This window comes from Puntigrus tetrazona, chromosome 11 (genome assembly GCF_018831695.1).
Source record: "Puntigrus tetrazona isolate hp1 chromosome 11, ASM1883169v1, whole genome shotgun sequence".
NCBI classification, from domain to species: Eukaryota; Metazoa; Chordata; class Actinopteri; order Cypriniformes; family Cyprinidae; genus Puntigrus; species Puntigrus tetrazona.
Window position 1 is genome coordinate 2,798,034 of NC_056709.1, and position 14,243 is coordinate 2,812,276.

The following is a 14,243-nucleotide window of genomic DNA, read 5'->3' on the forward strand; positions in this document are numbered from 1 at the left end:
ACCCAATTGAATACCATGGTTTTCTTTATCAGGACATATAAAAAAATAACAGGTTATTTCCAGGTCTTAAAATGTAGAAAATAAAACCTTTGAACAACATGACATATTGCACCGTGTCATTGTTTAACAAAGTAAAGCCAAAAAGGAAAAGCTATGGGTAACAAAATTAGGACATCCTCATCAAATACCTTAACTGATCATCAGCAAGTGTGAATACCTATATAAAAACAAATGTTACAATGACAAGGAGGAATGATCTTAGAGAAGCAATTGTTGCTGCCTTTAGTCTGGAACTAGTCCACCATTCTGCAGTGAGAAAGCTTATTAAGTGGAAAACATTAAAAACAGACACCCATCCTCCCAATTAGTGTGCATCCCAGCAAATTTGTTCCAAGATCAGACCATGTAACACTTAGAGAAATGCCAGACAACCCAAGAACTTCACAGCAGACTCTACAGACCTCAGTTAACGTTAAAATGAAACATGAAAAGCTAAAATTTATGACAGTACAGTTAGAAAAAAACGAGACAAGCTAAACATTCTGACTGAAATTGTGTGGTGAGAGTTGTTCATAAACAAATGCCATCAAATTACAATAAACCGGAGCAATGTTGTAAAGAAGAGCAGGCCAAAATTCATCCAGAATGATGTGAGAGACTGAGGAAATCATACAGAAAATGATTAGTTCAAATTATTACTGCTAAAAAGTGGATCTACAGGCAATTAAATCATAGGGTGTCCTCCTAACTTTTTGTTAATCAAATAATGACGTGTGGTGATATTTTTTAATTTTATGACTTTCCAAGGATAACATCATTTTTTATTATCTCCTGAGTCAGAAAACCATGGATGGAATTCAAAAGGGCACCCTAAATTGTTCACATGACTATATAGCATAGTAGGTGAAGGATGTGTAATATTTTTTCTCAATATCATATCTCATTTTTCTCATACCATGTACCATGCACAACACAGTCAATATGTAATGCACATTTTGTCAGTAAAGCCGGTTCTGTAATGAGTGATTTTGTGATTTCACACCGAGCAGCATTTACACAGAACCTTTGTTCACTGACTTGTGTCATTTTGGTGCCTTTAATCTTGAATTTGTAAAGTGGACATAATGTTTCCCATGTGACCAAAATATATTAAACTTGTTCTCATCACTAAAGTGAACTTTGGATCAGTTCTTCTTTCTCCACACAACTTGCTCCTCAGCAAACGTTAGCCTAGCCTTTTTGTTTGTTTTTTTTTGTCCTGGTGAGAGACTTTGTAACAGCAGACAGCTTTTTCAGTATGACATGCTGAGACAGATTCATACTAAACTGTTCATTGCTAAACTGGCACAAGAAATTCCAGCTGCGGTTTTGAATTTATTTCAAGAGTCTGAATTCAATTCATTAATTTAAAATACTGCTTCAAAACACCCAGTCCTGTTAGGATAAAGAGATAGTTTACCCCCAAATTAAAATTCTGTCATCATTTACTTACCCTTGAGTAGTTCAAATCTGTATGAATTTCTTTGTTGTGCCAAACACAAATGAAGATATTTTGAACAAAGTTTGTAACCAGGCCATTTTGATTCACTATTGACTTCCACTGTAGGAAAAAAAATATAATGGAAGTCAATGGTGCCCCAGAACTGCTCTGTTTAGCAGAACAAATACATTTATACTGGTTTGGATAGTTAATACAGCATTTTTTAAATGATAAACTCACCCTCATTCATTTATGTTAATTTTGGACTGGCATACATACGACAGCATAGTACTTGTCACTTAACACTACCATCGGCACGGGACCGGATCTTAATCACTAAAACAATTTCATAATCTCAATTTATGTGTAAACCAAAACGAACAAAACTAATGCAAGAACATAAGCTGCACTTCATTCACGAATCGACAACTTAAACTTACTTTGTACTTGTGTGGCTGTGATGAATCTTCCCCAGACATCAGTGTGGCCCCTTTTGAACTTTACACAAATATATGTCATTTCCGCTTGCAACCGTCGGCCATTTTGAACAGGCTTGGCTGGTATGTGGAACGGAACAGTCTCAAAGAAAAAAAAGTCTGTTCTCTGCCCCGTGTTTGTACTGAATTGACACAGCAGTCTGTCCAAATCGTAAATTAAAGAACAAGTTCATGAGGTCGACAGAAACTGTCCAGTAGCCCGTGTTAATCCAGTTGATGACACATGGTGCGGATTCTCAGGATGAGTTGCCGAAATCCACCGGCGGCGGCAGCGGCGCGAAGGACTGCAGCATCTGCCGAATAAACCACAATCTGTCTCTGTCCTCTCACCCTAACTCTTCATTTAGTCTGAAAGCAAAGCGCTTGAAGGGAATTCCATGCGAGACCGTGAAGTAAAGCAGGTAATGTGTCAGTATAAACGTCTGCTTTTCTTTCTTTGGCATAGCTGCTTTTGTGTGGAGTTCAGTGTTCACATCAAACATCCAGCGTGGCTAGGCTAACGCGCTAACTGCATATATGTGCATGGAGTAACAATTGTTTTGTTATCGCTAAACTAAGTTCGTTCTTAAATGAAATTGTACGTTAGAAGCACTTAGCTCTCATTGGACAGTTCGTACATGCGGTCAGGTCAACGCCAGCGTAGCCTGTCAACATAAATTGGGTATTTTTCTGCTGAGCCTATCAAAAAGGCCTGCTGTGGCCTGTATTGTCTAGTGGAGTTGCATTTATAGGAGCAACATTCCCATTTGCAGGACTGCAGTTGCTGTATGCATGCATTGTGTTCCAGAAGTCAGCTTTATATAAGAGTGGTTTGTTTACATTGTGCAAAATCTATCACACCCATTGACCCTATAGTGCTGCATGTCTAGTGTGGTTCATTTTTCCATAACTGATTGTTATCAGCTTAACTTTGTCAAAGGATGAGGATGTTAAAAGTTAAGTCTTCTGAAGGCTTTGCAGGACCACTTTTATAATAAATGCACATTACATTTAGATTATTTTGTTGTTTACAATACAGTATATGAGTGCACCAGTGACATCGATTAAATGCAGAAAGGATAAGTGAACTTGACAGGTACTTGCAGAAAAGGAGTCTCCTTTAAACTGTTGATTTGATACCGGCAGGGGTTTTTTTTGGAGCAGGTTTATATTGTTTTGGCAATACATGCATATTTATAGCTGTAAATTATCATTTCCATTTGTTTTTAATGCACATCTTAATTAATATTTGTGTTTTGCGCATTCAATAGTTATGTGAAGTTATGAAGAAGTTGTATTGTTTATAACAAGTTAGTGGTTAGTTCATCCAAAAATGAAAACCGTAATCTTTTACTTTAATGTTATTCCAAAAACATAATATGTTAAAATATCATGGAACTGAGAGATTCCAATTCCTCCATTGAAAGTATTGAAGTTTAAAAGGCACATACATAGAGTATATTAAAGATGATAAACAAAAGGTCAACCATACTTGCTGGACATTGCAGAACAAACCTCAGTTTGCAAAATGCAAAAATGACAAGAACACACCTCATTGCTTTTCATACTTGAAGCAAATATTGGTTGCATTTACCATATATCATGTGCTCTATGTATGTGCATTGATGACAAGTCTAAATCTGTTACGCTTACAAGCTATTAAAGACCTTTTTGAAGCATCAATGTTTCCTTAATATACTATCTTATATACAAGACTGAATTAAAATACTTCTATTAGTGTTTCAAATATTAACCAAAAGGGTTTGAAGTGACATGAAGGTGAGTAATTGATTATATAATTGACATTTTTTGTGAGAACTGTTCCTTTAAAATTGTTTAATGTGGTGTGCACTCCCATGAGGCATTGTCATGTTGAGATCATAAGCAGAATAATACTTAATTTTTCTAATACCTGTAACACCACTATTTTTGAACACTTGCCATTATGGTTAATTTTCATTAAGTTAATTGTGTCTGATTACAGATGGAGCATTTCTACTATAACATTAATAACTGAAAACTGCTGTTGCATAGTCCTGCATCTATACTGAATATAAATGCATATATTGGTCTGCACAACATAATTAGTAATTGTTGAGTGAACCTTTTTTTGTTTTTTTATTATTTTTTGTGTAGAAGACATGTTTCAACTTCCAGTGAATAACCTCACTCGGCTAAGGAAGGCCAGGAAAAAAGTCAAAAAACTGCTAGGTGACATTGGCCTTGACTACTGCAAAGAACATGTCGAGGTGATTATTTTTGAACTGTCATTGTTTTTTTTTCATATTAAACATCTGCTGTGTTAATGTATGTGATTTGCTTCAATAATGTTATTTCCTGTCCATTTCCTGTAGGACTACAAAGATTTTAGCCCCAGTGATTCATACATGAATCAATTTCACCTTGACATTTGTATGTGGGATCCATCCTGGACAAAGTCGCAGGTATTTTACCCACAGCCATTACAACAAAAGTCCTCAAAGAAAACTTTTTGCATTGCATAACCATTTTGTAATATTGCTTTGTTGTTCAAATGTTGCAGGACTACAGAACAAAGCAGTTTTGCTGTTCAGATTGCCCATTTGCCTCCAAGTATTTCTCTGCCTACAAAAACCACTTCCGCAATGTTCACAGAGAAGACTTTGAGAGCCGAATCCTTCTTAATTGCTCCTATTGCACATACAGTGGGAACAAAAGGACACTGGAAACTCATGTCAGGCTCTTCCATATGCCTCACAATATGGTGCGTCAGGGTGTCGCTGGCCCCAACAGAGCTCCAATAGGGGTTAGGGACAGCGGTATGCGATTAGACAAGCCTATGTTGCCTGATCGAAAGGAGCTCCCAGTGTACTACTGCAAGAAGTGCACCTATCGAGACAGACTGTACAATGTGGTGCGCAGGCACATTTACAGGGAACACTTCCAGCATGTGACTACACCTTACCTGGGAAGAAACTCAGAGAAGCAAGAAAACAGTGTGGAGGCCCCTGGTAACAGTCATGGGATTCACTGCAAGAGCTGCCACTTCACACCTCGTTCTTATGAAGCACTGGTCCAGCACGTCATTGAGTTCCATGAGCGCATTGGCCATCAAGTCACCGCCATGATTGGGCACACCAATGTCATAGTGCCGAGGCCCCAGGCGAACGTAATCCAAAGGGGCATTTCAATCACTCCAGGTGTGCGTCCCCAAACACCTCAAATAAATCGCTTCAGTATGCCCAAAATGGTGGGCTTACCTGTTGGCAACCATTTCAAGCAAACTCTTGCAGGCAATTCTGTCCCTGGTCACCCAGTTCGCGTTACACTACCTGATAAAGCTTTTGTGTCTGGTGCGGTCTCCCAGTCACATACGGGAAAACACCTGGGGGGCTTTGGAGTCCATGGTGCTACTCATCTTAATGCTCAGTCAGCCTCTTTCTCACCCTCATTGAAGAGCCTACCTCTCTCTTCATCTGTGCATGCTGCTACTGCCACACTGACGTCATTGCAGGCCAAGAAAGCTTCAGCCAATGCTTTGAACACCTCACAAACACAAAAGTGGAAGATTTGCACCATTTGCAATGAACTTTTCCCTGAAAGCGCATATAGTGCTCACTTTGAAAAGGAGCATCAGGCGGAGAAGGTGAGGGCAATGGCTAAATACATCATGAAGATTCACAACTTTACTAGCAAGTGTCTGTACTGTAACCGTTACCTACCCAGCGACTCTTTGTTGAACCATATGCTAGTGCATGGGCTGTCATGCCCACAATGTCATTCCACGTTTCATGAAGTTGAGAAAATTGTAGCACACAAGCGTCTGGCACACTCCAACGAACCAGGGGATCCGCCGACTGGTTCTCCTTTAACATTCGATCTCACTCTTCAGCAAGGAAGTCCCAAAAATGTTCAGCTTATTGTAACCACCTACAACATGAAAGAGACCCCTGAAGCCTCTTCAGCTGCCAATCAACCACCGCAGAACAGCGCCATGCCCAAGCCTGCAAAGTTGGCTGTAAAGCAGACAGATGCGCAAACTGATTCTGTGGTCCGAAACATGTCCCAGTCTTCTGTGTTACAAAAGAAAGAAGTTGGGAAAACACTCTGCCCACTGTGCTTCACTATTCTTAAAGGACCCATCTCGGATGCCCTTGCCCATCATTTACGGGATCGTCATCAAGTACTACAAACATTGCACCCTGTAGAGAAAAAACTAACCTACAAGTGCATCCACTGCCTAGGAGTGTACACTAGCAACATGACTGCTTCCACCATCACGCTCCATTTGGTACACTGCCGAGGTGTTTGTCAGACTCCTAAAGGCACCAAGCCTATTATGCCTGGACTGCGCTCACCTGGAGTTGGGTCTCTCAAACGTGAGTTAGTTACCCCAGATGCATCTGACCCCAAGAGAAGGAAGATGGTAGACCAGTCTAGGTATTACCCCTCAGCCTTTGTTGAGAAGCCGGAGGAGCCGGTTGTGTTGGCGTTGGATCCGAAAGGTCATGGTGACGAGTCCTACGAAGCACGTAAAGGTTTCCTTACAGCGTATTTTAATCGGCATCCTTACCCTTCCCAACGGGAGATTGAGAAGCTAGCCGCAAGCCTTTGGTTGTGGAAGTCTGATGTTTCCGGCCATTTTGCCAACCATCGCCGCTCATGTGACCGGGACTTTGTCACCCGCAAACCTGTTGTGTTACTTGGCTTTAACATGCGGGCAGTAAGCCAGCTCAAGCATGACATGAGCTTTGACGCAAACTGGCTGTTCGAAGTCAATGACGAAGAAAAAAGTGGATTCTCAAGGACCTCAAAATTTAGGCTGAAGTCTCCTGTTGGTTTCTCTCCAGATTTCAAGGGGAAAATGCAGCCATTAAACACTGGACAAAGTAGTCAAAGCAACTGTGCCTTCAAGCCATGCCCTGGATCATCCTCAGAACCTATTGCCATTGACTCTGACAGTGATTCAGAGCCAGAAGTTATGCCTAATAAAAATCTCCATCAACCAACTACGGCGTTAAGGCCTTTGGTAGGTCAGTCCCATGCAAAAGGGACATTGCTGCGAGAGAGCTTCCGTTGCGAAAAAGATGTCAGGAGAAGCAGAAGTTCTCCCAGAGTTGGGCCAAAAAGTCTAGATGGCTCTGTGTCGGGTTCCAGTCCTGAGGAGGCAACCTGGTCAGGCAGCATGTCTTCTGAAGAGAGCCACTACAGACCAGCAGGACGATTCGAAGTGAAGGGGAAGAAAGTTGGGTTACTTGGTAGATGATGACATTCGGTGATAGTTCCCTTTCTGTCTATCCATGCCCAGATTTGTAGGTCAGAGCTTTTACCTCACATTTGGCTGACATTGAACGTTATGTTATGAACTGAGTCTGAGAAGTTACAGTTTTACAGAAAGTACTGTTTACTCTCAAACAGTTCTGCTTGTCAAAAAGCAGAAGAACTAATATACTGTATATTTTTTTTCCAACCGATCCATAGTCCTTGGTGAGTTTTTCTTCTTTTTTTGTATACTGTTCTCTGTATTTAATCATACACTTGTTGGAATTGTAACAAAATTGATAGGTCTATTGTTTTTTTTCCCTGGTTAAATAAAAAGGCAGTGTAATTCACAATCAAGTGCTTGCATGTTGTGTATTTTGGTTTTTCTTTCTTGTAGAGAAAGTCTGAATTCAGTTATTATACTTTTACATATTATAAATAATATAACACACAGGCCACTATTTTAGTGCAATGTAAAGCAGGTGCTGGAATATTTATTTGAGCTTCAGAGCATTTGGTTGCGTTCAATTAGCATCTTGACTATTGTACTAACACCATACTACCCATAGAGGTCACTGTCTGTAAGATCAACGCTGTTCATAGGTTTTGCTGACTACTGTACCATTCATCAAAGTTGTCGTAATATCAAAATGCGTTTAATGAACCTTTTATATCACCTTTAAATGTTGACTACCATATACAACAATTTTATGGCAGTTTCAAGCTATCTTTTTAAGTCTAAAAACGTTTATAGTCATGTTAGCCTGACAAATGCTTTACAATTAAAAAAAATAAAAAATGTGGTCTTAGTACAGACATTTAGTTTGCAATAATTTTGAGAAGTATTACCCAGAATCTTGCATTCATGAGTACTGTTGCTTAAGATCTTTAATTGAATGGATGTCTGGGAGTCTGAAAATGTGCTACGTGCACTGATTCAATGGAATTTTGATAAGATTTGGTAGTGGACATGTAACCTATGGGTTTGTATTTTAAAGTATTAGAGTGAGAGGAGAGACTGAGACACAAACTAACGGATGTCGTTTTGAATTTGCTCGACTGGTCCTGTGGTTGCTAATCTCTTTCAGTCATTTGTCACCATTTCCCCAATACATGGCTGGCCGTCCCAGCAGATAAACTCGGTGAGGACAAAATAGAAAAAAACAGATACCCACCTGCCACTCAAGAGAGTTTGCAAGTTCAACATTGTATGGACGGACCATATCCACCATGTTCATTTGTTTTTATTTATTAAACCCTTCATATTTGTGCAAATGTCTGTGATGAGAGAGATTTTAAAAACATGTATCTACGAGTAGACTTCATCATTAAAAATTCATCACTTACTCACTCGGGTATTTCCAAACCTGTATGAATTTCTTGACCAAAACAGCCTAGTTACAACCTTTTTAAAAATATCTTCCTTTGTGTTTGGCAGAACAAAGAAATTAATACAGATTTGGAACTACTTGAGGGTGAGTGAATGAAGAAAGAATTTTTATATTTGTTTGGCGGTTTGCTCAAGCCTTTGCGAACTTGACTTTTCTGGAAGTTTCTGAGTAATGAGTCAGCGAAGGGTCAGGATTAGGTGGCATCCACAGATGTTCATGGTTCCTCGTCAGAAGTGAACTCTTCACACTTGCACATGACTAATGATCAGTCATGCAATGATTTGCCCACAGTATACACAACTATGCAAATAATTATTTATTTCTGAAATTGCTTCATGAATTATACTAGTTTATTTAGGTCCTTGCTGAGGAACACAAACTGCAGGTGCTTGAGTTATGTTTGTAGTTTTCTTACAGTTTTTTTTAAGATGCACCCCCAAGGTAACGATAAATAAACATTTATTTCAATTGCAGAGATGTTTTAAACATTTGCAGTCATTATTCGGATGCTGATCCCATTCAAGGTGGTTAAAAGACAGTACATGTGATCTCTGGTGATGCTGTGGAGGAGGGTCAGTGTTGAGAATGTTGTGAGCGTGATAAGGTATCACTTTCGCAGCACTCTAAACTGAACTGTAACACCTTGCTTTAGTGTAAATGGGAGGTTTTTAATGTAAACGCTAAAAGCTAACAACTGAGTAAATTCCTTTTTTTTATGTGTAGATTACCTGAACACACAGATCAAAGGTCATTGTGATGTCCAGGAATGTATTCCTACTAAACAAGTGCATACCTACAGAAAAAAAATAAAAAATGTATCTGGACACAGGCCAATTGTTTATCAGCTTATCTTGATTCTAATATTCTCTGTGAGAATTTCAGTGCAGGTGCAATTATTTTGCGTTATGTACACAGATATAACAGTTTTTCCATGTGAGCTAATTTTAGGACCTGGCACAAGTGGAACCTTGGTTAAATGCTTTGTCGCCCTCCGCCAGCTTTATGGAAAGTGTTTTATTTGCATGTTCATGCTCCAAAAGCAGATCAATTGTTAAAGCCTCTGCGGAGTGGATGAATGGACAATGACACTATTATTGCTTGGCTGGAATGTTATGGAAGTCCAAATAGCAAGCTCCAAACCACAAGGTCTAAAACAGTTTGCAATATTTAAATACCATCACCACATTGAAAATGTTCACCTTTGATAGTAAAACACAAAAACAGACAAAAACACTTCTATAGCATTAATAAGTATGGTATATTATCATATTAGATGTACAATATTTAATGAATACATATTTTGTATTATTTTTTAATGTGATGATGAATTAATAATAAATTAAAGTAAAACCTCAAAACCTCTTTCAACCTCAAAACCTCATTTAATTACAAGACATTCATAGTGTGATTATAGCACATACAATAAGCCATAAAAGAGTATTTACATTTGTCATCAAACTATAGCTGACAGTTTTACTGTTCCACTATTCAAACTACGTGACGAGCTGACAAGCTGGTAGACTGCGACTGTTATCGAGCAGCTTTAATGTATTTTCTTTTTACTTAAAAATAAGATTCAATGTATTTATGCAAGAAAGTTGGGGCCAGCGTATTGTACATGCCTCATTATGGTCCAATAGATGTTTCCTTCACACTAATGTGGGCACCATGCCGGAGTTTGGGTGGTGGGGGTAGGGCAAATTTGGAGAGGAGTGCAAAGTTGAAGGGGGCAGTAGGTGAGGCGTGTGACTGTAGGACAGGAGGGGTCCTGGGTTCAGAGAGTAGGGTCCTACATGCTCATCGGGAGGTGCGATGTGAGACATGTCAGGGTAAACCTCTGATGCTGCGCTCTTTTTGCCCTTCTTGTTTCTGTTAGACACCTTGCGATTCCTTGTCTGTATTCCATCCTTCTTCATAGTTAAAGGCCTGTTGACCTGCAAAAAGACATTGCAGAGATTTTAGGTTTGGCAGTTCCTCGTTTTTTTTCCTCTGATGAATGTAGTGTGAGTGAGCGCACTTACGTTGTGGAGTTTAAAATAGAGGCCGCAGGCGTTGCACACAGGCTCGCCGCTAGCGTTGCGTCTCCATAGTGTCGTGGTGCTCGTGTGACAGTTGGCGCACTGCGTTCCAGCGCGTTTGCTGACAATCTGACAGAAGCAAAGTTTATTGATAATAACATTAATAATTCAGAATCAATAGTGAATTGCACAACTACTATAAGTATATCTGGAACACTTATAGGGAACACATATTCACTATTAAGTACAGCTGTTTCCTCAATAAATTCCTAATTTGCTGCTTATTAATTAGAAAGTAGTAGTTACTTAGTAGTTATTTGGTAGGATCAATTATGTAGATTAAGGTAATGTAGAATTAGGCATTAATGTGTTTAATTACTACTAATAAATGGCTAATATTGTAGTAAAATGCATGCTAGTTAAGAGACCTTAAAATATAATGTTACTAATATATCTAATAAAGCAGCACATACTATAGGTAACCCTGGACCACAAAAGCAGTGTCAACTTTGCACATATCTATGGTTTGTTAGGATAGGATAATATTTGGAAAATCGAAGCAAATGAAGCTCTTAGTAACGTATATAGCAATCACAAATTACTTTTTAATATATTTACTGTAGGATATTGATCAAATATCTTCATGAAACATGATCCTTACTTAATGTTCCTGTACAATGTATTTTTGGCTATTGCTATGAATATACCCCAGCTACTCAGGGTCACTTATATTAAATCTCGGCTATGTGATTTTTTTTTTTTACATCATTATAAACAACTATCACCCAGTTATCTATATTAAATAGCCTACTTTTCTGCTTACATACAGTGCACTCACATAAATAAATATGTAGTATATACCAAATTCGAGATATAGGACTCTTTTTTTGTGGAAGGAATGGTTTTATCAAAGTTTGATGTACAGTATGTCTACATACAGTAGACTCATGTCAAGCTATTTAAACTATATAGCAAATTTTGTATATATTATCTGCCAAACTCTTTATATAAAGCATATATAAGTGTACAGTATATTCCAATATAACCATATATACTGTACAGCAAATCTCAACTACTTGATTGCTTATAGAGCATCATTGCAAAATGTAAACTATATTATCGCCCAGCTCTAATCTGCTAAATGCAAGTACAAGATGTAAAAATATTAGGAAATGAACTTTTTTTCACGTACCAGTCTCTTTTTTGGTCTGATGAGAGGTCTGTTCTGGCCATTCATCTTATGGTACAGTCCACAAGCATTACAGAGGTAGTGGCCTGTTCCATCTCGACGCCACAGAGGGGTGGCAGTGGCACCACAATTTACGCATTCACGTGCCTCTGTCAAATTCAAAAGTAATTATTATGCTGAATCATTCATGATTTGAACTTTCTTCAGTCAGCTACAGTGTAGATTTACATACCCGGTGGCGAAAGTCTCATCTTGTTGCGAAGTTTGGGTGAGAACGATGAAGGGCTCATCCAGGGTCCCGCGCTAGAATAGAGCGCTGAACTATAGTCCTGTGACGTGGTCATGTATGAGCCGTATGGACCCAGCATGTGTGAAGAAGGTCCATACACACCACCCGGAGCTGAGCTCAGATTGAGAAAGCTACTTCCACCTCCACCCATGGGACTCAGGCGCTCAGCTTTCAGGACTTCCTGGAGCCTGGGACTTTCCTTCCCATCACGACTCGGGGAAGGGAAGCCCTCTTTGGGGGAGGTGAAAGAAGGGGTAGTGCTGTTCGGGTAGATAGATGTGGAGGTGTGAGGATGGAGAGGCGTCTTTGTGAACGGGCTACTTGCCCAAACAGTGGATGTGGGGTTGTAGGAAGAGTTTAGAGAGTGACCCGCAGAGTTGTCCAGCCACTGGATGTTTCCCAGAATTGATGGAGAGGAGTAGATTTGGCGAACTATTTCAATGGAAATAAAAAAATTGACTTATTTTGACTGAAATAGAGCACAGTTTTGACTCTTACATTAAACACTGATAGTTTTGAAAGATGTTTTTAACAGTTTTTTTCCATGAGGTGAAACAACACTGGACCTCACTGGCTTTCAAAATATGGACAAAAATAATAATTGAGACACAGAAGGTCCTACAAATTTAAAACAAAAGTAAATGATGACAGATTCTTCTTTTTACTACCCATTACATTTTTATAAATGAAGGTTCTTTACTGGCATTAGTGGTTCCATAAAGAATCTTCCATTTCCATGGAGCCTTTTCATGTTCTGTAGATTAAAATTGTTCACCTGTTCATTGAAAGATCGTTTGGGGAAACTAAAATGTCTCATTTATGGCATTACTGCAAAAAACCCTTTTGGAAACCTATATATTTTGAGAGTGAATAGTGGAAGGAAACCAGCAAAACAGTAGTTCCATGTCTCCTCCTGATCTTCTATTATATTTACAATACCATTTGATTGCAATGGTAGTAGTGCAGAAACTGCACATTTCACAAACCTTTAAATGCAGCAGTAAGAATCTCACCTGGACTGTGTCTGTAAGACGACGAGGCTCGGCTCTGTCCACTAGTGGAATAATACGATGGCAGTAAGTCAGTCTCAGAGCTGGAGTAGAAAGGCTCATCATCTTCACCGGGTGGCAGTAAACCAGGCTCTGTGGTGTAGTTTGCCAACTGGTCTGGACTGATCAGGCTGGGGGACACCCAGCGGGACTGCTCGGATGAGTTCTCCATCTTTCATGTACGAAAAATGATTCAAATTCAGACTTGCTTACCAATATAGGAAGAATTATAAATGAGTTTAAAAATGCATTTATTTTGTTATTTTTTTTAACGATGACTGTATAATTAATGTTGACAGACAATATTATTATAATATATTAATACATTCAGAAATATACAAACATTTTTCTCAGTCTTTACAGCTGAGCGAGATGGATGGGAATGCTAACAGATAGCTTAACAGGTATTGTAGACCCCCTTGGTCAGTATACTTTAATAAGGTATTTCTATACAGTGCGGTCTTCACACTTCCCTTTAAAATGTCCTCATTTGACTGTGGCAAAAAGTCAGCCCTAAAAATACATCAGCATGTCTGAATTTCTCAAAGGCATTCATAACAGTTAGCATTAGCTCGCAACAACATTTACTCCCTTAGGGGAATTGACTATTAAAAGATTAACAGAAAGACCATGGTATTGACTCTGAAAAACAAAATAACTGTTGAGGAATATCAGTATTGATTATATAGAGTAGTCTTTAAAATTTGTTTTCATTATAGAAGCATCTTACTTTTTTTTTTTAAAATAACATTTAAAAATATCAAAATCCAGCAATTTTTCTAAAGCTTTAAAGAAAGAGAGAACTGGTAGTGTTGTAACATATGTTCTTGTCATTTCGCTCAGTCAATCATGGCATCGCTTGCTGAACAGAAAAACAATCTATCTAGTTGAGTGATTATGAATAGCATCATATTCGCCTGATAACTATCATGCATTATCAGACAAAACATTTTTTAACAATAAATAAACTAATTGTGAATCAAAGTGCAAAAAATAGTGAAGGCGCTGATATTTACATATAGGTCTGATAAAATGCTCTATTGTTATAAGTTAATTTGGAAATTCATATAATATTAAACCTATTAAACAGGCAGTAACTAATTATTCATA

The 14,243-nt window shown here is 38.6% G+C and overlaps 2 protein-coding genes and 1 long non-coding RNA gene across 3 annotated transcripts; 1 reads left to right on the plus strand and 2 right to left on the minus strand.

Moving 5' to 3' along the window:
• Positions 1–1,499: 1,499 nt before the first annotated feature.
• Positions 1,500–1,995, minus strand: LOC122354391. The gene is made up of 3 exons (XR_006252103.1): positions 1,921–1,995; positions 1,721–1,816; positions 1,500–1,600 (listed from the first exon to the last, which is right to left on the minus strand). It is a non-coding gene; the product is annotated as an uncharacterized LOC122354391 (long non-coding RNA).
• Positions 1,996–2,022: 27 nt separating this feature from the next.
• On the plus strand, positions 2,023–7,554 carry LOC122354390 (activity-dependent neuroprotector homeobox protein-like). Its single transcript, XM_043252544.1, has 4 exons — positions 2,023–2,378; positions 4,093–4,205; positions 4,311–4,400; positions 4,499–7,554. The coding sequence occupies exons 2-4, from the start codon at positions 4,098–4,100 to the stop codon at positions 7,199–7,201; spliced, it is 2,901 nt and encodes a 966-aa protein (XP_043108479.1). The 5' UTR covers positions 2,023–2,378; positions 4,093–4,097; the 3' UTR covers positions 7,202–7,554.
• A 2,396-nt stretch (positions 7,555–9,950) lies between these two features.
• Positions 9,951–13,331, minus strand: LOC122354490 (GATA-binding factor 2-like). Its single transcript, XM_043252685.1, has 5 exons — positions 13,098–13,331; positions 12,028–12,516; positions 11,799–11,944; positions 10,610–10,735; positions 9,951–10,522 (listed from the first exon to the last, which is right to left on the minus strand). The coding sequence occupies exons 1-5, from the start codon at positions 13,303–13,305 to the stop codon at positions 10,238–10,240; spliced, it is 1,254 nt and encodes a 417-aa protein (XP_043108620.1). The 5' UTR covers positions 13,306–13,331; the 3' UTR covers positions 9,951–10,237.
• Between the last annotated feature and the right edge of the window lie 912 nt (positions 13,332–14,243).

Bases quoted from the DNA above. Each gene is read 5' to 3' on its own strand.
- LOC122354390 (XM_043252544.1), top strand. From the start codon at position 4,098: ATGTTTCAACTTCCAGTGAATAACCTCACTCGGCTAAGGAAGGCCAGG. The intron at 4,206-4,310 runs GTGATTATTTTT...CATTTCCTGTAG, and splicing joins ACTGCAAAGAACATGTCGAG to GACTACAAAGATTTTAGCCC. The intron at 4,401-4,498 runs GTATTTTACCCA...CAAATGTTGCAG, and splicing joins CATCCTGGACAAAGTCGCAG to GACTACAGAACAAAGCAGTT.
- LOC122354490 (XM_043252685.1), bottom strand. From the start codon at position 13,305: ATGGAGAACTCATCCGAGCAGTCCCGCTGGGTGTCCCCCAGCCTGATC. The intron at 11,945-12,027 runs GTATGTAAATCT...TGAATTTGACAG, and splicing joins GATGAGACTTTCGCCACCGG to AGGCACGTGAATGCGTAAAT. The intron at 10,523-10,609 runs GTAAGTGCGCTC...GTCTTTTTGCAG, and splicing joins TCTATTTTAAACTCCACAAC to GTCAACAGGCCTTTAACTAT.